The 26,308-nt window shown below is 34.8% G+C and overlaps 2 protein-coding genes across 4 annotated transcripts in view; one reads left to right on the forward strand and one right to left on the reverse strand.

Annotated features, from left to right (window-relative positions):
- Window positions 1-19,989, forward strand: part of snx11 (sorting nexin 11) — a 22,487-nt gene extending 2,498 nt beyond the window's left edge. For 2 of the 3 annotated variants that reach the window (XM_061931990.2, XM_061931991.2), the window contains exons 2-7: window positions 3,469-3,567; window positions 5,353-5,439; window positions 7,091-7,191; window positions 18,376-18,471; window positions 18,539-18,766; window positions 18,827-19,989. In XM_061931990.2, the coding sequence (XP_061787974.1) occupies window positions 3,547-3,567; window positions 5,353-5,439; window positions 7,091-7,191; window positions 18,376-18,471; window positions 18,539-18,766; window positions 18,827-19,580 (1,287 nt within the window). In that variant the 5' untranslated portion in view covers window positions 3,469-3,546 and the 3' untranslated portion in view covers window positions 19,581-19,989. Of the gene's footprint in view, window positions 1-2,757; window positions 3,104-3,468; window positions 3,568-5,352; window positions 5,440-7,090; window positions 7,192-18,375; window positions 18,472-18,538; window positions 18,767-18,826 lie in introns of those variants that run through there. The other variant, XM_061931989.2, reaches the window with a different exon arrangement.
- skap1 (src kinase associated phosphoprotein 1) overlaps window positions 19,843-26,308 on the reverse strand; it is a 278,687-nt gene continuing 272,221 nt past the window's right edge. Inside the window, exon 13 of the mRNA XM_061931992.1 lies at window positions 19,843-20,297. The gene's annotated coding sequence lies outside the window, so the exon portion shown is untranslated. The remainder of the gene's footprint in view (window positions 20,298-26,308) is intronic.

Genomic DNA, 26,308 nt, shown 5'->3' on the forward strand with positions numbered 1-26,308 from the left:
TTCACAAATATTCTTCGTCGAAAAAACAGAAGCTAAAATATTTATTATTCTTTACAATAAAACATTTTTTTTTTACTTGAACATTGAATTAAATTGTCAGGAAAGAAGAGGAAGACATTTAAAAGGTAAAAAGGTATATTTGTTTCAAAATCCTAAAATCATTTTTAAGGTTGTATTTTTTTCTCTAAAATTGTATTTCTAAAAGTAATAAGAAGCAAAGTAAAAAAAATAAATGAATTTATTTAAACAAGTGAAGACCCATCCATCCATCCATTTTCTACCGCTTATTCCAAGTGAAGACCAAGTCTTTAATATATTTTCTTGGATTTTCAAATTCTATTTGAGTTTTGTCTCTTTTAGAATTAAAAATGTCGAGCAAAGCGAGACCAGCTTGCTAGTAAATAAATACAATGTAAAAAATAGAGGCAGCTCACTGGTAAGTGCTGCTCTTTGAGCTATTTTTAGAACAGGCCAGCGGGCGACTGATCTGGTCCTTACGGGCTACCTGGTGACCGCGGGCACCGCGTTGGTGACCCCTGCCCTAGTATATACAATAATATAAACCAAGTCATTGTATTTAATTTAGGATTATTTCATATCTTCATTTAAATAAAAATATATTTTTATCTTTTTTAGATACAGTCAATAAATAATGTGAACATGTATCATAACATGGAAATCTAAGAGAACATGTTGTGGATGATTGTGGACTGGGAATTTTTTTAATTTAATTTTTTTACACATTTTTATAAAAAAAAAAAAAAAAAAAAAAAAAAAAAAGGTTTTCTGACGTATTACATTTTAGACGATTTCTCTTAGTTATTATTTCTCTGGCTGTAGAAAAGACCCGCTCACAGGGCACAGAGGAGGCGTCAGTGCGACACAGTTCGCGTATCGGTCACGTGACCAAAACAGCTCATGATCGGTCACGTGACTTTCTAAAAGCGGTACGCGCACCGACACAGGGTTTTGCTCTATGAGCTCGACGCATGCGCCGATGCATCGGTGTTGCCGGACCCATCACTAATTCCAACTAAACTAATCGTCCCCCCCCGCCAAATTCGCATTGATGAATAGAGAACTCACATTCATTTTCGTTATATTGTTATAAAAAAAAAAGAAAATCACAAGTCAAAAAAAAAAAAAAAACACAGATGTTTTCTACATGGTGTTTACGTGACGTCACACATCCGGGTTATCCCGGGTCATCCGCCATCTTGGGAGGCAAACAAAACACACCTGGCCTAGTTGACACGCTTCACGATTATTGACAATAGCTTCGAGCAAACACTGGTGAAAGGCGCATAATGGTTATTTCCTGTTGGGTGAATGGATGTACAAATCGACGGGATGGATCAGTGCAGCGAGGATTTTTCAGTATTCCTAAAATTAGACACAACGAAGGAGAACAGACAAGGAAAATCAGCGAGGAGAGACGACGCTTGTGGTTGGCAAGCATCAACAGGAAAGAGGAGCCATCTCAACATTCCAAAATATGTTCTGATCACTTTGTAACAGGTAGGATTACGTCTCAATCTGTTTATTAAACATTTTAGAACGATGTATTGTTTATTTTTTTGTCAATTTGCTATTCTCGAAGCCCTTTATGGGATGGACCACGAAAGCGAAAGCCCCCCCCTCAGGATATATAGCGCCCATCTCAGCCCAGGTTGCTTGTACACGAAATGAGTTGTAGATCTCAATGGATAAAATATTTAGGTATCAACCTTGTCATAAGTTAGATACATTAGAGATGCACTTTTGTTTGGTAATTACATAAGTGTTGCAATGAAATAAATGTTGTTAAAAAATTGTCATACTCGTGAATTATATTTTATACTCTTCAGTTGGGCATTATCAAAACTAACAAATTGAATAAATTAACAAATTTATCACATATATAAATAAATATAAGTGGATGGGAGAGGACAGGCTTGGGCAGACTCCCCTTATCCTAAGGAGTCCGACGTGTCCTCGCTAAACACATGGTTTTAATGTACGTTATATATACATACCCTGCCCACTACAAGCACTTTCTCGTTTGCAGTCATGCTTTTAACGTCGCTGACCCATCCGTTAATAAACTGGTTGTACGCCTCCAGAGACTTGAATGCCCTCAATTCCTCCATTGTATAGGCACTGGTGTAATTGACGAGGTAGTTCAAAATGTCTATGTACGTTATGGCCGGGAGGCATTTGTGGTCATACGTGAAACTTTGTTTCGGCACTTCGTACGGGTCAACGCCTATGCATTGTGTCTTCTGGTTGTATCTTTCCAACGTCTGGTTGTCCAAGCCTTCTTTATACTTCTTTTTTGCTGGTTTCTCGGCCATTATGCATACGTTTGTGAACGGGTTCGTATATATGAATTTGCTGATGTTGTACCGGTGCGCTTGCCTTTCAAAATGGCGGATCGCGCGGAGCATCATGGGAAATCAGTCGGGCGTGAAAACTATGTATTCCAACATCGCAGCCGGAAGATTATTTTAAAAAAACAAGACCACCCACTGTCACGTAGGAAACCCATCGTGGCGTTGCATCATGCGTCAGAAAAGACCAGAAGATCATAGAAGAATATGTTTTATATATAAACGCAGGCTACAACACTACAGTTATTTCCTACATGCTGGTCCGCGGTCTTGTCTTAAAAATGGCAACTTCCGGTTTCGTCATACGAAAAAACATCCGTTTTCTTCGTTTCTATTGACTAACATTTTTTTTGTTGTATGAATTGTAAAATAAAAATAAGACCGGAATACACAATGACCCAAACAGTGTCCTAGCAGACACATTTCGATGTTCAACAGATGAATACAAGACGTGATTTATTCAAAACGGAATGAATGGGCCGGTGGATGTTGCGCATGCGTACTGTTAGGACGAGGAGGGCGTCGTGCATGACGTCATGAGGCTATACGGCTAGCTGCGTGTTACTTGTCAAATGGAGACTGAACACACACTTTTACATCTCAATGGAGCTTTCTTCGACAAACTAAACCTCGACTGGACTGCGAGAAACATTTGAGCTTTCACCCAAGAGGAACAGCAGCGACTCGGAGAGGAGCTTGTTTACTTGTTTAGACAAACAAAACACTCGGCGGAAGTAAGTTGTAAGGATTAGCTTTTAGCTCATGTTTACTTTGGCTGAACTACGTCATTATTTTCACGAACATCATTCTTGTCTCTTCTATTAGCCAACATTTGACTGTTTGCGAGTCAAGTTTGGGCAAAGTAGCATTTCTGTCCACTAGTGTGAAATGAGTAACTCGTTAGTTTGAGCATGTTTTATATCATTTGGTGTAACATTGTCCGCAGGAAACAGCATGAAAGATTGAGTGGCCCTGTGACGTCACGCTGTGTCAGCTCTTTTTGCTGACTCACAATAAATAAGATGTTGGCTTGTCTGAATGGAAACATGTAAAAATGTGTGACAGAAGTGTATTAAAAGCAACTTTTACTGACTGGCAGGGTGAGTCATCCTCTCACACTTGCAGCATGTGAGTGAAAGAACTTCTCTGTCTGGCTTCCTACTTCCTGCCTGCAGGAATGTCCATCGACCATGAAGACGTAAGTACTATATACATTTACACGCTGTAAAAATATGGACCATGACAGCACCCTCTTCTCACGGCTCTGATCAGTTTCCAAGCATTTTTTTTCCTGATAAGAAATAATGGAAATAGTCCGTTCCAGGGTCAAACTGTGGCCTCGGTAGCACTTCATTAACTGTACGGGCAGTGTTTTATCGTGTTTTCAAGACCCCGTACACGTAATATTGGGTTATGATTTATAGAGGCATCATTGGAAAGAGCTGAGGTTTGACTGATATTCCAGGATACAGTTAATGCTGCAAGCTCTCTGGACACCAAGAGGGAAAACAAATGAATGAAACTCACCTTCGAAGCCTAAAAGTATTTGAACATTTGATAAAAGTTGGTCAAATAAGTCCAAGTCGGGCAGACGCTATAGGGTTCTAAAAGCGGGCACAAATAGACTAAAAAACAGTTTTTTACCCAAGAGCCATAGTAGCATTAAACAGGCCCTGAGTGAGCACAATGTGTCCGTCATGTCCTCATGTGTCTTGTCTTTTATTTTTCGGACTATAATGTGCAATAATAATACTGGACTGTGACACAGAATAATGTGCAATAACCTGTCACCTTACACCTCTGTCACTTATATATATATATATATATACATATATATATATATATATATATATATATATATATATATTAGGGCTGTGAATCTTTGGGTGTACCACGATTCGATTCAATATCGATTCTTGGGGTCACGATTCGATTCAAAATCGATTTTTTTTTTTTTTCAATTCAACACGATTCTTGATTCAAAAACGATTTTTTTCCCGATTCAAAAGGATTCTCTATTCATTCAATACTTAGGATTTCAGCAGGATCTACCCCAGTCTGCTGACATGCAAGCAGAGTAGTCGATTTTTGTAAAAAAAAGCTTTTATAATTGTAAAGGACAATGTTTTATCAACTGATTGCAATAATGTAAATTTGTTTTAACTATTAAATGAACCAAAAATATGACTTATTTTGTCTTTGTGAAAATATTGGACACAGTGTGTTGTCAAGCTTATGAGATGCGATGCAAGTGTAAGCCACTGTGACACTATTGTTCTTTTTTTTTTTTTAATTTTTTTTTATAAATGTCTAATGATAATGTCAAAGAGGGATTTTTAATCACTGCTATGTTGAAATTGTAACTAATATTGATACTGTTGTTGATAATATTCATTTTTGTTTCACTACTTTTGGTTTGTTCTGTGTCGTGTTTGTGTCTCCTCTCAATTGCTCTGTTTATTGCAGGGTCGGGTTTGGTTTTGGAATTGGATTGCATTGTTATGGTATTGCTGTGTATTGTTTTGTTGGATTGATTAATTAAAAAAATAAAAATAAAATAAAAAACAATTTAAATAAAAAAATAAAAATCGATTTTTTTTAAATGAGAATCGATTCTGAATCGCACAACGTGAGAATCGCGATTCGAATTCGAATCGATTTTTTTCCCACACCCCTAATATATATATATATATATATATATACATGTATATGTATGTGTGTGTATATATATATATATATATATATATATATGTATATATATATATATATATATATATATATATATATACACATACATATAGAATAGAATATATCTTTATTGTCATTGTACATTGTACAACAAAATTGTAAATCCTTGGATATGAGCAGTTTTGTAGAAATCTACTTCCTCTAATTTAAATTCTACATCCTATGAGGCGTGGCCAATTCTATTGAGTTGAAATTTCAATGGAAGTGTATGTGTGTGTGTGTGTGTTTTCTCCAGGAGTTTGTTGCCGTGCGGGTTCAAGACCCCCGTGTGCAGAACGAAGGCTCGTGGAATTCATACGTGGACTATAAGATATTCCTCCACGTGAGTGCTTTATAGACTTGTGACCCACTTTGAATGAAGAAAGGTGATTGGCTTACGTCTGTCATGTGGTGTATTGCAGTCATGGTTTGTAAATATTGGTGCTATTTTAACACGTTGTCCAGCATATATATATAATATCTTTTTTACCAACTACAAGAGAACTAAAGTTAAAGTTAAAGTACCAATGATTGTCACACACACACTAGGTGTGGCGAAATTATTCTCTGCATTTGACCCATCACCCTTGATCACCCCCTGGGAGGTGAGGGGAGCAGTGGGCAGCAGCGGTGGCTGCGCCCGGGAATCATTTTGGTGATTTAACCCCCAATTCCAACCCTTGATGCTGAGTGCCAAGCAGGGAGGTAATGGGTCCCATTTTTAAAGTCTTTGGTATGACTCGGCCGGGATTTGAACTCCCAACCTACCGATCTCAGGACGGACACTCTAACCACTAGGCCACTGATACAATATCTACACAAATGATACCAATATTTAGTATTAAACAATGAATAATTAGTCAAGTAGATAAGTAATAAGCAACACTTTTGTCCTGCAGGAGAAAAGTTCCCTTTTTGCTGGAGCCCAATTATTTTTTAAGAATAAAAATTAGTCTCATTAATCTCATTCTCCCCAAATATGTTTTGATATAATTATTGAGTTCTTGTGAGAATTCTTCCTTGGTCTGCTTTTACCGCGGCCACGCCTCTTTCTCTCCTCCCTGCAGTGCTGGTCGCCCACAGTGCGTCTCCTCTGCTTACCTGTCAAAACTGAAACTTTTTTGCCAGGAAATCCAGTTTTTGTCCTTCTTTCCTGGTGTCTCATTAAGGGAGCGCCACGAGTTTCATGATCAATCAAATAACGCGACAGAGCTGGACGGAGATGAAGACGACAGAAAATATATTTCTTCCAAAACTCTAAACTTTGTGTAAATATCTTAACAAATATGAGATGATTGAATAAGTAAAGAAAAGCAGGCGGCAGCTCACACATTCTCATACTTTCTGTAACATCCAGTAAGAAATAATGTCTCAACTATAATCTACGTGAAGGAGCCCACAATTTTTTTTAATATAAATTTGGACAATATCTCATAAACCGTACGATGTATTAAATCCATAAAGTGTTATTCAATGGTATAAAATGAAGTAAATGAGTTATTGTGATGTAGAGAAATTTTCCCAGGAGATTTGCCTTATTTTGAAATAAAATGTTGATGCTCCTTCTAGACACATAAAGGTGTTTGATGTTTTTTCTGATGAGAAATTAAACACAACATTAAACATTATGTCACGACTGGTCCCGCCTTTCCTAAAAAATAATGTTAAAAAACAACAACTTAAAGCCTTGTCCAGATGTTTACTGACATGTAATATTCATGTTTAAATAACTTTTACTACTGAAGAATATCTCCTTCTTAAATATCGCTTATCGGCCTCCTTGACTACTAATAATCGGTATCGGTCGATCTCTCATGTCCTCAATCTGATATCAGCAAAAAACAACAACAAAGTCTGTGATTAAAACATGCTTGCATGTGAAATATAAATTATATATACATATAAGGAGTTTCAATTACAACATCCTGGTTAAGAAGCACATTCTCTTGGTTTGGCGGTTGCCCATGACGACGCTAACGTGCGTGTCATTGCAGACCAACAGCAAGGCGTTCACCGCCAAGACGTCGTGCGTGCGGCGGCGCTACAGCGAGTTTGCGTGGCTGAAGAAGAGGATGCAGAAAAACGCGGGCTTGGTGTGAGTATTTTTACATGATATTGTCACACCAAAAAGCCCGAATGAAAACAGAAATGTCCACATTTTGCTTTTTTGTTTTTTAATCACAATTGGACAAAACTGATGACTTATTGTTTGCGAATCCATTTGAGACCCCAAGTTACCCGGAAATAGTTTGACGTGGTAAGGTAAACAAATGTTTCAATCAAGTTGAAATTAAGGGATGTCTTTATTTTAAGCAGCCAAACATTGAAGGTATAAAAACCAAACTGGATAATGACTTGATATATCAGGTCAGGATGTTCTAATCTTGTTATGGTGAGTGCGCTTACGGAAGGGGCGGGCTTAGCAGCAAATGACCAATCACAAACATGGATCTACTTGTGGAGATATTAGATTTAGACAGTGTTCGAAATAACCGTGTAATCTAACGGATTACTTTTAGGTACGTTGCGACGCCGTTACCGATGTGTTTGATGTAACGTGGCACGCTGCTGTCGATGGGGTGGTATGTCAAGACAGTGTTCGATGCACAAAGTAACTTTTTACGAATGAAAACAACAAGAAGCAGGAATAGGCAACATCACACAGCAAACGTGATGCATACCCACTACTACTACTACGAGGGAGTAATGAACAAGAAGAAGACTCGAGGATGCAACAGCCATTGAAGTCCATTCCATCTCATTATAGCTCGGCTATAATAGCGGGCGGTATAGCTCGGTTGGTAGAGCGGCCGTGCCAGCAACTTGAGGGTTGCAGGTTCGATCCCCGCTTCCGCCATCCTAGTCACTGCTGTTGTGTCCTTGGGCAAGACACTTTACCCACCTGCTCCCAGTGCCACCCACACTGGTTTAAATGTAACTTAGATATTGGGTTTCACTATGTAAAGCGCTTTGAGTCACTAGAGAAAAGCGCTATATAAATATAATTCACTTCACATTAACTAGCGCTAACACAATCCAGTGAAAAGATTCGCCAGCGCCAACTGCCGCTGCTAAACGAACAAACACAGCTCAGCTAAATTGTGCGCGCTTGCTCACGTCACTTAGCAACAGGTAACGTGCTCTGCTTTCATGAAACGTCTCTCAACTGCATATGCCAGATATTTTTACATTATTTTTACATTTTTGGTAAAGTAAAAGGTAACTATAGTTAATGACTTTTTAAAGTACTAGATATACTTTTACACGGTTACAGTTGAAAAATGCAAGAAAGAAGGCCGGTAGACAATCCCACGCTAGTAAATACTTACTTACTCGACAAAATGTGGTACGTTTACCACTAGTGGTGCACCAAAGAATCACTCGATTAAAGTACAGTGTTTTATTTTCCTATATTTAAACAGTGTTACTGTTCAAACTGTGTGTCATGTTACAGGGGCCACAAAAATAAAATATACTTGTTCAATAAAACCTCTGCCTTCTTTTTAATTAATATTTAGGCTTACTACGGTACTGTATTTGAATGTTGGTCATTATGCTGGTACTTGGAGAACCAAGTTTTGTTTGAGGTGGTATTAGGTGAAACAAGTTTGACAACCACTGCTGTTGATTATGAATAAACATAACTACCTTGTAGAGTGAATGAATGATGACTTCTCACTGGAGTGTTGATATAAATCTAATTCATAGTCATTATTAGTATACACAGGTACATATAGTACAGTACTATATTTATAATAGTCTATTTGACCATTTCACTTGTATATTTTCAACTTTAGGGTAAGAGTGTGCCGTGGGAATTTTGTCCATGGTAAAAAAAAATAAAAATATGGCCCAGTTACTCCAAATAAGTCTGTTGTGCGCCTGTCTTGAGTGCAGTTTAATAACCATCCACTAGATGGCAGCTGGTAGCGAAAGCCTTGTTAGTCACACAATGTGGTTGTTCACTAACTAAACCAACCAGCAATGTAGTTAGTGAATTTAGAACCACTGAGGCAGTAGTGACACATGTCTGAAAAGTAAACATAAAAAGGGAACTGTACCGCTAAAAATATGTTTGCTTGCATCTTTATAAGGAAAGGCAGCGCAACATAAAGTTGTCGTGCAGAGTTTAGCTGGATATTGCAGCTATGTGCACTCAAACATGGGATACTTTTAAAATGCATATTTTTCTGTTTTGTTCAAATAAAGACATTTCAACTTTATTTATTGGTGTCTTAAAGGGATTTGAAAAAAATATGTTCAAATGCTCGTTCTTTGTTTTGTCCATTTTATATACAGGTAAAAGCCAGTAAATTAGAATATTTTGAAAAACTTGATTTATTTCAGTAATTGCATTCAAAAGGTGTAACTTGTACATTATATTTATTCATTGCACACAGACTGATGCATTCAAATGTTTATTTCATTTAATTTTGATGATTTGAAGTGGCAACAAATGAAAATCCAAAATTCCGTGTGTCACAAAATTAGAATATTACTTAAGGCTAATACAAAAAAGGGATTTTTAGAAATGTTGGCCAACTGAAAAGTATGAAAATGAAAAATATGAGCATGTACAATACTCAATACTTGGTTGGAGCGCCTTTTGCCTCAATTACTGCGTTAATGCGGCGTGGCATGGAGTCGATGAGTTTCTGGCACTGCTCAGGTGTTATGAGAGCCCAGGTTGCTCTGATAGTGGCCTTCAACTCTTCTGCGTTTTTGGGTCTGGCATTCTGCATCTTCCTTTTCACAATACCCCACAGATTTTCTATGGGGCTAAGGTCAGGGGAGTTGGCGGGCCAATTTAGAACAGAAATACCATGGTCCGTAAACCAGGCACGGGTAGATTTTGCGCTGTGTGCAGGCGCCAAGTCCTGTTGGAACTTGAAATCTCCATCTCCATAGAGCAGGTCAGCAGCAGGAAGCATGAAGTGCTCTAAAACTTGCTGGTAGACGGCTGTGTTGACCCTGGATCTCAGGAAACAGAGTGGACCGACACCAGCAGATGACATGGCACCCCAAACCATCACTGATGGTGGAAACTTTACACTAGACTTCAGGCAACGTGGATCCTGTGCCTCTCCTGTCTTCCTCCAGACTCTGGGACCTCGATTTTCAAAGGAAATGCACAATTTGCATGGTTGGGTGATGGTTTGGGGTGCCATGTCATCTGCTGGTGTCGGTCCACTCTGTTTCCTGAGATCCAGGGTCAACGCAGCCGTCTACCAGCAAGTTTTAGAGCACTTCATGCTTCCTGCTGCTGACCTGCTCTATGGAGATGGAGATTTCAAGTTCCAACAGGACTTGGCGCCTGCACACAGCGCAAAATCTACCCGTGCCTGGTTTACGGACCATGGTATTTCTGTTCTAAATTGGCCCGCCAACTCCCCTGACCTTAGCCCCATAGAAAATCTGTGGGGTATTGTGAAAAGGAAGATGCAGAATGCCAGACCCAAAAACGCAGAAGAGTTGAAGGCCACTATCAGAGCAACCTGGGCTCTCATAACACCTGAGCAGTGCCAGAAACTCATCGACTCCATGCCACGCCGCATTAACGCAGTAATTGAGGCAAAAGGAGCTCCAACCAAGTATTGAGTATTGTACATGCTCATATTTTTCATTTTCATACTTTTCAGTTGGCCAACATTTCTAAAACTCCCTTTTTTGTATTAGCCTTAAGTAATATTCTAATTTTGTGACACACGGAATTTTGGATTTTCATTTGTTGCCACTTCAAATCATCAAAATTAAATGAAATAAACATTTGAATGCATCAGTCTGTGTGCAATGAATAAATATAATGTACAAGTTACACCTTTTGAATGCAATTACTGAAATAAATCAAGTTTTTCAAAATATTCTAATTTACTGGCTTTTACCTGTATATGCACAAAATCGGAAATTTCAAAAACAATTTGTTGTGTTTTTTTTTTTTTAATTTTGGGTCTGGAAACAAATATTCCGCCATTGTTATGCAACTGGAAAAAAAAAAGAAAGAAATCTCCACAAAAACACAGAAATTCGCATTTTTTTTAACATTCATTTTAGTGTCAAAATATCACTTTGGTTTGTTTAATGAAATATCAATAAAAATAGGATCCAAACATTTGTAAACTGCTGACCTAGTAGGTACTCGCTCTTCCTCTTGCTTAAACACCGCACCGAGTTGCAGGACGGGGAGACGATCAAGAGCACCGAAACTCGCTCACAAGTTAGCTAACCATCTAGCTAGCTTACTTGCTGTCCGAGCTACAACATTGTGTACTTTTCTGCTGGTCATGTTTAGATCATTACAATTCCAACCAGTCGTAGTGGTAGAGTATTTATAAGTAGTCAGTGAGAAGGTATGTTTTTGATTTAAACAGAGCTCACAACACAGGGAGTATATTACCTGTCAGTGTTTATCTGTAAATAACAATATATAAATAATACATGTCAGTGTTTATTTGTAAATAACAATCCATCAATAATTCATGTCTTATCTGTAAATAACAATATATCAATAATACATGTCAGTTTATCTGTAAATAACAATATATCAATAATAGATGTCAGTTTATCTGTAAATAACAATATATCAATAATAGATGTCATTGTTTATCTGTAAATAACAATATATCAATAATACATGCCAGTGTTTATCTGTAAATAATAATATATCAATACATGTCAGTATTTATCTGTAAATAACAATATATCAAAATTGTCAGTGTTTATCTGTAAATAACAATATATAAATATTACATGTCAGTGTTTATATGTAAATAACAATATATCAATAACGCACGTCAGTGTTTATCTGTAAATAATATATCAATAATGCAGGTCAGTGTTTATCCGTAAATAATATATCAATAATACATGTCAGTTTATCTGTAAATAACATATCAATAATACACGTCAGTGTTTATCTGTAAATAATATATCAATAATAGATGTCAGTGTTTATCTGTAAATAACAATATATCAATAACGTCAGTGTTTATCTGTAAATAACAATATATAAATAATACATGTCAATGTTTTTTAAATATATCAATAATACATGTCACTGTTTATCTGTAAATAATATATCAATAATAGATGTCAGTGTTTATCTGTAAATAACAATACATCAATAACGTCAGTGTTTATCTGTAAATAACAATATATAAATAATACATGTCAATGTTTTTTAAATATATCAATAATACATGTCACTGTTTATCTGTAAATAATATATCAATAATAGATGTCAGTGTTTATCTGTAAATAACAATATATAAATAATACATGTCAGTGTTTTTTAAATAATATATCAATAATACATGTCACTGTTTATCTGTAAATAATATAAGAATAATATATGTCAGTGTTTATCTGTAAATAACAATACATCAATAATGTCAGTGTTTATCTGTAAATAATATATCAATAATACATGTCAGTGTTTATCTGTAAATAACAATATATCAATAATACACAACAGTATGTATTTGTAAATAATATATCAATAATACATGTCAGTTTATCTGTAAATAACAATATATCAATAATAGATGTCAGTTTATCTGTAAATAACAATATATCAATAATAGATGTCAGTGTTTATCTGTAAATAACAATATATCAATAATACATGTCAGTGTTTATCTGTAAATAATAATATATCAATACATGTCAGTATTTATCTGTAAATAACAATATATCAAAATTGTCAGTGTTTATCTGTAAATAACAATATATAAATATTACATGTCAGTGTTTATATGTAAATAACAATATATCAATAACGCACGTCAGTGTTTATCTGTAAATAATATATCAATAATGCATGTCAGTGTTTATCCGTAAATAATATATCAATAATACATGTCAGTTTATCTGTAAATAACATATCAATAATACACGTCAGTGTTTATCTGTAAATAACAATGTATCAATAATAGATGTCAGTGTTTATCTGTAAATAACAATATATCAATAACGTCAGTGTTTATCTGTAAATGACAATATATAAATAATACATGTCAATGTTTTTTTTAAAATATATCAATAATACATGTCACTGTTTATCTGTAAATAATATATCAATAATAGATGTCAGTGTTTATCTGTAAATAACAATATATAAATAATACATGTCAGTGTTTTTTAAATAATATATCAATAATACATGTCACTGTTTATCTGTAAATAATATAACAATAATATATGTCAGTGTTTATCTGTAAATAACAATACATCAATAATGTCAGTGTTTATCTGTAAATAATATATAAATAATACATGTCAGTGTTTATCTGTAAATAATATATCAATAATACATGTCAGTGTTTATCTGTAAATAATAATATATCAATACATGTCAGTATTTATCTGTAAATAACAATATATCAAAATTGTCAGTGTTTATCTGTAAATAACAATATATAAATATTACATGTCAGTGTTTATATGTAAATAACAATATATCAATAATGCACGTCAGTGTTTATCTGTAAATAATATATCAATAATGCACGTCAGTGTTTATCCGTAAATAATATATCAATAATACATGTCAGTTTATCTGTAAATAACATATCAATAATACACGTCAGTGTTTATCTGTAAATAACAATGTATCAATAATAGATGTCAGTGTTTATCTGTAAATAACAATATATCAATAACGTCAGTGTTTATCTGTAAATAACAATATATAAATAATACATGTCAATGTTTTTTAAATATATCAATAATACATGTCACTGTTTATCTGTAAATAATATATCAATAATAGATGTCAGTGTTTATCTGTAAATAACAATATATAAATAATACATGTCAGTGTTTTTTAAATAATATATCAATAATACATGTCACTGTTTATCTGTAAATAATATAACAATAATATATGTCAGTGTTTATCTGTAAATAACAATACATCAATAATGTCAGTGTTTATCTGTAAATAATATATAAATAATACATGTCAGTGTTTATCTGTAAATAATATATCAATAATACATGTCAGTGTTTATCTGTAAATAACAATATATCAATAATACACAACAGTATGTATTTGTAAATAATATATCAATAATACATGTCAGTTTATCTGTAAATAACAATATATCAATAATAGATGTCAGTGTTTATCTGTAAATAACAATATATCAATAATACATGTCAGTGTTTATCTGTAAATAACAATATATCAATAATACATGTCAGTGTTTATCTGTAAATAATAATATATCAATACATGTCAGTATTTATGTGTAAATAACAATATATCAAAATTGTCAGTGTTTATCTGTAAATAACAATTTGTAAATATTACATGTCAGTGTTTATATGTAAATAACAATATATCAATAACGCACGTCAGTGTTTATCTGTAAATAATATATCAATAATGCACGTCAGTGTTTATCCGTAAATAATATATCAATAATACATGTCAGTTTATCTGTAAATAACATATCAATAATACACGTCAGTGTTTATCTGTAAATAACAATATATCAATAACGTCAGTGTTTATCTGTAAATAACAATATATCAATAATACATGTCAGTGTTTATCTGTAAATAATAATATATCAATACATGTCAGTATTTATCTGTAAATAACAATATATCAAAATTGTCAGTGTTTATCTGTAAATAACAATATATAAATATTACATGTCAGTGTTTATATGTAAATAACAATATATCAATAACGCACGTCAGTGTTTATCTGTAAATAATATATCAATAATACATGTCAGTTTATCTGTAAATAACATATCAATAATACACGTCAGTGTTTATCTGTAAATAATATATCAATAATACATGTCAGTTTATCTGTAAATAACATATCAATAATACACGTCAGTGTTTATCTGTAAATAACAATGTATCAATAATAGATGTCAGTGTTTATCTGTAAATAACAATATATCAATAACGTCAGTGTTTATCTGTAAATAACAATATATAAATAATACATGTCAATGTTTTTTAAATATATCAATAATACATGTCACTGTTTATCTGTAAATAATATATCAATAATAGATGTCAGTGTTTATCTGTAAATAACAATATATAAATAATACATGTCAGTGTTTTTTAAATAATATATCAATAATACATGTCACTGTTTATCTGTAAATAATATAACAATAATATATGTCAGTGTTTATCTGTAAATAACAATACATCAATAATGTCAGTGTTTATCTGTAAATAATATATCAATAATACATGTCAGTGTTTATCTGTAAATAACAATATATCAATAATACACAACAGTATGTATTTGTAAATATATCTGTAAATAACAATATATAAATAATACATGTCAATGTTTTTTAAATATATCAATAATACATGTCACTGTTTATCTGTAAATAATATATCAATAATAGATGTCAGTGTTTATCTGTAAATAACAATATATAAATAATACATGTCAGTGTTTTTTAAATAATATATCAATAATACATGTCACTGTTTATCTGTAAATAATATAACAATAATATATGTCAGTGTTGATCTGTAAATAACAATACATCAATAATGTCAGTGTTTATCTGTAAATAATATATCAATAATACATGTCAGTGTTTATCTGTAAATAACAATATATCAATAATACACAACAGTATGTATTTGTAAATAATATATCAATAATACATGTCAGTTTATCTGTAAATAACAATATATCAATAATAGATGTCAGTGTTTATCTGTAAATAACAATATATCAATAATACATGTCAGTGTTTATCTGTAACTAACACTGACAACACTTAAAACCTTTAGCATATCAGTATGTGGAATTATGCAATGGATTAATAAATAATGTACTAATATGATCCACTTTAAGAGGCTAAAAGTGTTTACAAAGTATAAGGAAGAAGAATTTTAATGAAAATCTTGAACCTGAAAATGAAGTATTATTCATCTCATTATGTGAATCATAACTGGCTTAACTATTAAGAGATAACTGCACTTTGTTTGGAATGTTGCCTATCGTTCACAATCATTATGATAGACAAGAAGACAAAAGGTTGTTTTTATGGCATTCTAACATATAAAAATGGTCTTGTTCTTGATGACTAGCTATGCAGCTAATGGGAGCAATCAATTCTACCGCTTAATAATTTCAAAAATGCGTTCAAAAACACTTCATCACCACTCTGTAACCTGTGTAATAACCAAACTAGCAACATTGTTATTGTAAGAGTGAACACTGAGGAACTCTTTTTCTAGCCATGCAACGGTATTAGCCGTAAAAGCTAACTCCAGCAAATGATAAGCTATCTTCTACGTCAACGCGAAACACGTTGGAATTTGTAATGCACAACACTGCGATGAGACACCAGTATGTACTGAGTGAAAAACATGAACAATCATATTACAGTATCTGTAAAGTATTATTTCATGTTTTGTTTGTATACAGCTAGCCAGACAGCGTATGTGCTGCAGTTGTAATAACACGCATGACGTGCTGCATGTATCATGATCAATATAAAGTGTATTCACTCGATGGACAGTTGTCTGTTTGGTACAGCTGGCCAGGGACGTTTATTTGGGTAAGCACTCCATTTATGTAAAAATAGCTTGGCTTCAAATTCCACATTTGCAGCGTCAAAGTCACTTTCACCTCACTCTATCGGCTTCCGTCTGCTCCTTACGTCTCATTAAGCAGCAGTTCATCCTCAGTATATTCAGCTTCATAAAGATAAGGTTGTAAATCCTTATTTGTCTAAAAATAGTCATCTTCATTGTCTAATACGAAATCTATCACAATAAAAAAAAACACGTTTGTTTCCGGAAGTAACACACATGTTGCCATAAGTCGGAAGTGCGTTGCTATGGATACAGAAATCAATGCGCTGAAGAAATCAATCTCAAATCAATGATTAAAATGATCAAATAAGGTAAATATTGTACATATTGTTATGAAGGTGTCTGTTACTACATTATATATATACTTGCAGTGTGTATATTGTACATATTACATATTGTTATGAAGGTGTCTGTTACTACATTATATACAGTATATACTTGCAGTGTGTCTCTTGTAAATATTACATATTGTTATGAAGGTGTCTGTTACTACATTATATATATATACTTAGTGTGTATATTGTACATATTTCATATTGTTATGAAGGTGTCTGTTACTACATTATATATATACTTGCAGTGTGTATATTGTAAATATTACATATTGTTATGAAGGTGTCTGTTACTACATTATATATATATACTTAGTGTGTATATTGTACATATTTCATATTGTTATGAAGGTGTCTGTTACTACATTATATATACTTGCAGTGTGTATATAAAACATTACATATTGTTATGAAGGTGTCTGTTACTACATTATAAACTGTATATACTTGCAGTGTGTATATTGTACACATTACATATTGTTATGAAGGTGTCTGTTACTACATTATATATATATATATATATATATATATATATATATATATACTTGCAGTGTGTATATAAAACATATTACATATTGTTATGAAGGTGTCTGTTACTACATTGTATATTGTGCATATTTCATATTGTTATGAAGGTGTCTGTTACTACATTATATATATACTTGCAGTGTGTATATTGTAAATATTACATATTGTTATGAAGGTGTCTGTTACTACATTATACATATATACTTGCAGTGTGTATATAAAACATTACATATTGTTATGAAGGTGGCTGTTACTACATTATATACTGTATATACTTGCAGTGTGTATATTGTACACATTACATCAATCAATCAATCAATGTTTATTTATATAGTCCTAAATCACAAGTGTCTCAAAGGGCTGCACAAGCCACAACGACATCCTCGGTAGAGAGGATGTCGTTGTGGCTTGTGCATGTGTTGTGAAGGTGGCTGTTACTACATTATATACAGTATATACTTGCAGTGTGTATATTGTACACATTACATATTGTTATGAAGGTGTCTTTTACGTTATGTATATACTTGCAGTGTGTATATTGTACACATTACATATTGTTATGAAGGTGTTTGTTACTACATTATATATATACTTAGTGTGTATATTGTACATATTGTTATGGTGTCTGTTACTACATAATATATATACTTGCAGTGTATATTGTACATATTACATATTGTTATGAAGGTGTCTGTTACTACATTATATATATGACAGAAATTTTCCTTTTTCCTCAGAGGCTACTCACATGCCTGAATCATGAAAAAGTGTGTTTTTAGTTTCGCTTTCATATTGAAAAAGGATACACGGCTTTCTCCCTGCAGGCCCGTCCCAGATCTCCCCGGAAAGTCCTTCTTCTCCTTCGGCAACGAGGACTTCCTGGAGAGACGACGCCACGGCCTTCAGGTCTTCCTGGACAGGTGGGTTCTTTCTCCTCCCTCCAGCGCTGGCGGTCAGGCCCCTGAGCGACGGCGTGTTGCGTTGCAGGGTGGTCCACATGACGGTGTGCCTGTCAGACAGCCAGCTGCACCTCTTCCTGCAGACGCAGCTGCCGGTGGGCCACATCCTGGACTGTGTGCAAGGCCACACCCCCTACACCGTGACGGACGCCATCCTCACCTACGCCTCGTCCAACCGGGGCTGGGCTCAGGCTCAGGAGGAGGACGCCGCCGTCAAGGAGCAGAGTCTCAGCGTGCCGTACGAGTCCATGGAGAGGTGAGGTCCAAATATCCAAGCTTCAACTTCATCATCGGTCATGTTCATCTCGCCCTGCAGTCCTGCTCCTCATCAGCCCCGCCCACAAGGCCTGCAGGTCTTCTCTACCGTCGGCCGCGACCCTCTGGTCGACGTATTGGAGCCTCGTGACGCCACCGCCAGGAAGTGTAAGAAGGCCCCCCTTCCCGTTGACGACGATGGCGGCGGTCCAGCAGACGCCACCTTCTACCTCGAGGACAGCCGCCATGAGCGGACGCTGGACTACACGCCCGAAGACACGCCCAGGAGCGGCCCCATGGAGACTCCCGTGGAGGTGCACTCGCCTGCAGCAGTGGGCTTTGAGGACGGCGCCCTCTTGGAGGAGGAGCCCACGACCACGTGGGAGTCCTGTGAGGATGCAGACCACGTTGCTGCTGGAGACAAAGTCGGGTCACATGATTCGGCGAAGGAGGAACGCCATGAAGACTTTCATGTGAGGCGCGAGGACGACTACGGCCCGCTGTCGTCCTCCAACGAGAGCATCGTCAAGGTGAGCGACGAGGAACACGTCGGCGACGACGCGACTGATCCCATCCAGCCGCCAAACGGCTTTGTGAAGATGTCGCCAGTGGCCGGCAGGACTACGGTGCACCTCCATGTCAACGGATGCGGCGACGAAGACCAGTTGAGCAACTCTTTGGACGTTGAGAATAATGACTTCAGTGTGTTGGAGAGCAGCGCCGCCCTCCAGTCGGCCGACACGAGACAGTCGCAGACAGGAACGCCGTCCTCGCCTGCTGCCCACGCCATGGACCAGACTGCTGGGGACATCTAGTTCCTCAAACATTTGAGTTTTTTTTAGTTTTGAGCTTTTGCTTCTTTTAATGTTGGCTGAGCTCTGACTGGTGCTTCTCCTTCTGAACAGCAGAGGGCGCCAAAGCTCCTGCTGACATTTTAGCTGTGATTTCAGAATATTTCAACAGGGAGAAGCTTCATGAAACCTCCTTGACAACCTTCTGACAGGATTCAACATTTTGTGCAATATTTCAGCTGTTTATGTCCAGTTCACCGTGTTCGAAAAAGGGAGCCAGCGTTGATTCTCACCTGTGACACACTTTTATTCCATTAACTTGCGTACATTTTCCTTTTAGCTGTTCATCATCGCTGCTGAATTTTTTTCACCATTTTGTTTTTGACATGTGAACCTGGCAAAGGTGACAATAAAAGTCTTGCTTCAACGTGCACATCGACTAACTGCTTCATGTTTTGCTGTTATTGACATTGGGGCAACACTGCCACCTCGTGGCACAAAGAGATACATGCACCTTAGGGTTCATCTGAAATGTTTATATCAGGGATGCACAATATTCTTCTTTGAAGTTAATAAATAACTTCCTGCTTCTTGAGAATAATAACCAACAACTTATGGATATCTATAATTGTTGTCCATCTAAGTGTAGTTTGTGCACACCTTTCTTTGCAGCTGGCTTTGGGGTTGCTTCTTTAGCAGCAGGCGTCTTCGTAGATAAAACTGGTTTTCATTGAGGGCCGCCTGTAACAGTGAGTAATATATTTTACCGATTAATACATATGTATATTATGTATACATGCTCCTTTTATTCGTTTTTTTCTTTGTTTTGATTGATTTTTTTATTAATTAAATAAATGTATAATAAATATGTATATATACACATATTTTTGTTTAATGAATGAAATAAATGTATATTATATATATATATATATATATATACACTTATTTATTTCATTCATAAAATAAAATAAATATATATTTACATGTAAATACATACTGTACATAAACATGCCTCGTGATATTATTACACAATTATGTATGCCACCGGTCTCAAACTCAAGGCCCCACATCTGACATTTGATGCAGCCCACGAAAGCCTGAAATGAAAATGCGTCTTTTCTCACTAAACATATTGAACATCCCATTTTGACAGAAAAAAAAAAACATGTACTGCAAGCACTTTCATAACTTTTAAACTTTAACTCGGTGGTTCCCAAACTTTTTACACCAAGTACCACCTCAGAAAACACTTGGCTCTCTCAAGTACCACCAGCATGACCAACATTAAAATATAGTAGCGCAGTAGGCCTAAGTATTCATTAAAAAGAAGAGCGGTTGTATTTAACAAGCGTATTTAATAATTTGGCCACTGAAACATTACACACAATTTGAACAGTAACACTGTGTTTAAACTTTTGAATTAAGTGATTCTTTGGCGTACCACTACTACAGTTTGAGAATCACTGCTTCATCTAATATTGCAACAAAAAATATATTATTTTATTAAATTATATATACAGGTAAAAGCCAGTAAATTAGAATATTTTGAAAAACTTGATTTATTTCAGTAATTGCATTCAAAAGGTGTAACTTGTACATTATATTTATTCATTGCACACAGACTGATGCATTCAAATGTTTATTTCATTTAATTTTGATGATTTGAAGTGGCAACAAATGAAAATCCAAAATTCCGTGTGTCACAAAATTAGAATATTACTTAAGGCTAATACAAAAAAGGGATTTTTAGAAATGTTGGCCAACTGAAAAGTATGAAAATGACAAATATGAGCATGTACAATACTCAATACTTGGTTGGAGCTCCTTTTGCCTCAATTACTGCGTTAATGCGGCGTGGCATGGAGTCGATGAGTTTCTGGCACTGCTCAGGTGTTATGAGAGCCCAGGTTGCTCTGATAGTGGCCTTCAACTCTTCTGCGTTTTTGGGTCTGGCATTCTGCATCTTCCTTTTCACAATACCCCACAGATTTTCTATGGGGCTAAGGTCAGGGGAGTTGGCGGGCCAATTTAGAACAGAAATACCATGGTCCATAAACCAGGCACGGGTAGATTTTGCGCTGTGTGCAGGCGCCAAGTCCTGTTGGAACTTGAAATCTCCATCTCCATAGAGCAGGTCAGCAGCAGGAAGCATGAAGTGCTCTAAAACTTGCTGGTAGACGGCTGCGTTGACCCTGGATCTCAGGAAACAGAGTGGACCGACACCAGCAGATGACATGGCACCCCAAACCATCACTGATGGTGGAAACTTTACACTAGACTTCAGGCAACGTGGATCCTGTGCCTCTCCTGTCTTCCTCCAGACTCTGGGACCTCGATTTCCAAAGGAAATGCAAAATTTGCATGGTTGGGTGATGGTTTGGGGTGCCATGTCATCTGCTGGTGTCGGTCCACTCTGTTTCCTGAGATCCAGGGTCAACGCAGCCGTCTACTAGCAAGTTTTAGAGCACTTCATGCTTCCTGCTGCTGACCTGCTCTATGGAGATGGAGATTTCAAGTTCCAACAGGACTTGGCGCCTGCACACAGCGCAAAATCTACCCGTGCCTGGTTTACGGACCATGTTATTTCTGTTCTAAATTGGCCCGCCAACTCCCCTGACCTTAGCCCCATAGAAAATCTGTGGGGTATTGTGAAAAGGAAGATGCAGAATGCCAGACCCAAAAACGCAGAAGAGTTGAAGGCCACTATCAGAGCAACCTGGGCTCTCATAACACCTGAGCAGTGCCAGAAACTCATCGACTCCATGCCACGCCGCATTAACGCAGTAATTGAGGCAAAAGGAGCTCCAACCAAGTATTGAGTATTGTACATGCTCATATTTTTCATTTTCATACTTTTCAGTTGGCCAACATTTCTAAAAATCCCTTTTTTGTATTAGCCTTAAGTAATATTCTAATTTTGTGACACACGGGATTTTGGATTTTCATTTGTTGCCACTTCAAATCATCAAAATTAAATGAAATAAACATTTGAATGCATCAGTCTGTGTGCAATGAATAAATATAATGTACAAGTTACACCTTTTGAATGCAATTACTGAAATAAATCAAGTTTTTCAAAATATTCTAATTTACTGGCTTTTACCTGTATATTTTCCAAGCATGAAAAAAATAAAAATTAAATATCAGGTTAAATCATGATTTTTAAGCATTTTACCCATCAAATTGTGAACTGTAAAATTGAGGGTAAAAAACTGGTAACTCAGTCACCAAAATTTTACCGTAAAAAACAAAACTGTAGTATTGTTCTTCCATTTACAGTAATACAACAAACAACTGCATTCTTTTACAGTAAAAACAGTGTTACTGTTTTTTCCGTCTCCATTTATTTGTTGTAAAATCATCATAAATTGTACGATAAGATTGGCAACTGCGCTATCAGATTTTTTTTGCTGTAAAATCTACAGATTTTTTTTTACAGAATACGTAGAAAATATATACAGTAACTGTGTAATAATATAAATATATATATATATATACATATTATACATATATATATACACATACACATATTATACATATCCAAATGCATATTTTTTTAATTATTATAATTATTATTATTATTTTTTATATATACATATATACATATTTGTGTACATGTATATATATATTATATATATGTATTATCCATATACAAATGCATATATATACATATATACATACATATTTGTGTACATATATATGTACTTACATATACATATACACAGTATATATACATACATATATAAACATATATATATATATACGCACATATACATATACATATATATATATATATATATATATATATATATATATATATATATATATATATATACACATATACATATATATATATATATATACACACATATACATATATATATATATATATATATATATATATATATATATATATATATATATATATATATATATATATATATATATATATATATATACACACACACACACATATGTATACATTAGAAGTCTGACACCCCTGATACATAATTTTTACGGACACTAAAAAAATATGTAGGTTTTACAGTAAAACAAACTGACAGCGCAGTTGCCAAACTGTTACAATAAAATTTACGATGGTTTTTACAACATATAAAAGGAAATGGAAAAATAGTACCACTGTTTAACAGTACAAAATACAGTTGTTGCTTTTACGGTGTATTACTAGATGGAAAAACGATACCAGTTTTGTTTTTTACTGTAACATTTTGGCAACTGAGCTACCAGTTTTTCACTGTACAAAAGTAAAACAAAACGCGTATTAATTTCAGGCTTTTGCAGGCCACTTTAAATGAAATGACGTGGCGGGCCACAATGTAATTAAACATTTTTTATGATGCTTGGACGTTTTGTTATAATGTCCACAAAGTTCAGTGAGTAGGTGTGCGACCATGTCTGTTGACTTTTTGTGTTGGTTGCAGGTTTTTTTTTTCCCCCCACCATGACTAGGGAAGGTTGTTTGCATTTGGTCATATAAGTTAATGCTGCATATTACTTCCTTAAGAGCTTAATTAAAGATCATTGCCCTGAATTAGTTACGTAGTCTAATGCCATGTGTCTTATACACGCATTTGAGTTGTAATATAATGCTTACAACACATTAGAACATTAGCGCCATCTAGATACCGGCGTAAAGCAGGAGTGTCCAAAGTGCGGCCAGAGGGTAAAAGCACAATTGTTAGCATTGTAATATTAGCATGCAAGCTCTTTTGCTAATTTTGCAGGTAAACACCTAGAGGTCAAATATTTTGTTACTAGACAAATGATACCTGTTAGCATGCTAACGTTAATATGCTAGCTTTATTTATTTTTTTTAGCTAATTTTGTTGGTAAACATCTTAGTCATTATCTGGTACTTGATGCGTGCTAACTTCAGCAAACAAGCATTGTAAACACATTTTTCATGTACACACCTCCGACTAATATATTTTGATACTTGACACGTTACAGTTAGCACTATAGCATGCTAGATTTTTTTTTAAGCTAATTTAGCATTATATTTTGGTATTTTGGCAAGCTACTGTTAGCATGTTAGCTTTTTTTAAGATCATTTTGCTCATATTCTTGGTTACATGACGCTAACTGGCCAGCGTGCTAACTGTTAGCATTTCAGTAGGGCTTCGGCTCTTCAGGATTCACACAGACTTTCTACCGAAATTCCATTTTCTGGTTCATTGAAAATAATCTATCTATTGTACTGGTTTTGAAGGTGACAATTAGCAAAACTAGAGATGTCCGATAATATCGGCCTGCCCATATTATCGGCCGATAAATGCGTTAAAATGTAATATCGGAAATTATCGGTATGGGTTGTTTTTTTTATCGGTATGGTTTTTATTTTATTTTTTATTAAATCAACATAAAAAACACAAGATACACTTACAATTAGTGCACCAACCCAAAAAACCTCCCTCCCCCATTTACACTCATTCACACAAAAGGGTTGTTTCTTTCTGTAATTAATATTCTGGTTCCTACATTATATATCAATATATATCAATACAGTCTGCAAGGGATACAGTCCGTAAGCACACATGATTGTGCGTGCTGCTGGTCCACTAATAGTACTAACCTTTAACAGTTCATTTGACTAATTTCCATTAATTACTAGTTTCTATGTAACTGTTTTTATATTGTTTTACTTTCATTTTTATTCAAGAAAATGTTTTTAATTTATTTATCTTATTTTTTTTTTTTTTTTAAACAGTACCTTATCTTCACCATACCTGGTTGTCCAAATTAGGCATAATAATGTGTTAATTCCACGACTGCATATATCGGTTGATATCGGTATCGGTAATTAAAGAGTTGGACAATATCGGAATATTGGATATCGGCAAAAAGCCATTATCGGACATCCCTAAACAAAACGGCCCCCGCATCGTTTGATTTGTCGGTCTGTGGCCCTCAGTGGAAAAGGTTTGGACACCCTAAAGGCTGCAAACAGTCCCTTTAATTTATCGATATGACGTCACCATTTGGACCATGAATTATCAGTCTGATATATTTTGTGCACCCATTGATCTAATATCCACAATATCTTTTTTTTTTTTTTTTTTTTTTTTTTTATGTCCTGTCCAGCTTCTCAGGCAAATCATATAGTTGATGTAGATGCCCATGTCGGCTGTTCAGATTTACTTTACAAAAGAGAAGTGTAGGATACTTCTCTTGTTGCCTTATTTGTATTTGACTTTATTAAATGTATTTATATTATCATTTAGTGCAACCGGGCCGGAGCAGGAGGGGATAGAAAGAGAAAAAAAAAAGAAGACAGAGGGGGAAATTGTGGGGACAAGAGGGGGATTAGACAGAGAGACAAAAACAACAACAGCAAACAACAACAACAACAACAATAGAGCAACATCAGCAAATATGACATGTACAAATATGATGGTAAAAGTAATAGCAAATAAGCAGTTAGCGAAAAATAAAAAATAATACAGAAATGACAATGAGCATTATTACACTACAAATGGATCAATACAAATACCAATAGAAATAGCGCTATTGATAATGAACAATACCAATAATTTACCTTTATTATCAACAATACAGTTGTTTAAATGCAACAATACATATACGTAATGATAACTTGAGATACGAAAGAATGCAGAAAAATCGTTTGATTTGTCGGTCTGTGGCCCTCAGTGGAAAAGGTTTGGACACCCTAAAGGCTGCAAACAGTCCCTTTAATTTATCGATATGACGTCACCATTTGGACCATGAATTAT

Source organism: Nerophis lumbriciformis, linkage group LG39 (genome assembly GCF_033978685.3).
Source record: "Nerophis lumbriciformis linkage group LG39, RoL_Nlum_v2.1, whole genome shotgun sequence".
Classification (NCBI taxonomy): domain Eukaryota; kingdom Metazoa; phylum Chordata; class Actinopteri; order Syngnathiformes; family Syngnathidae; genus Nerophis; species Nerophis lumbriciformis.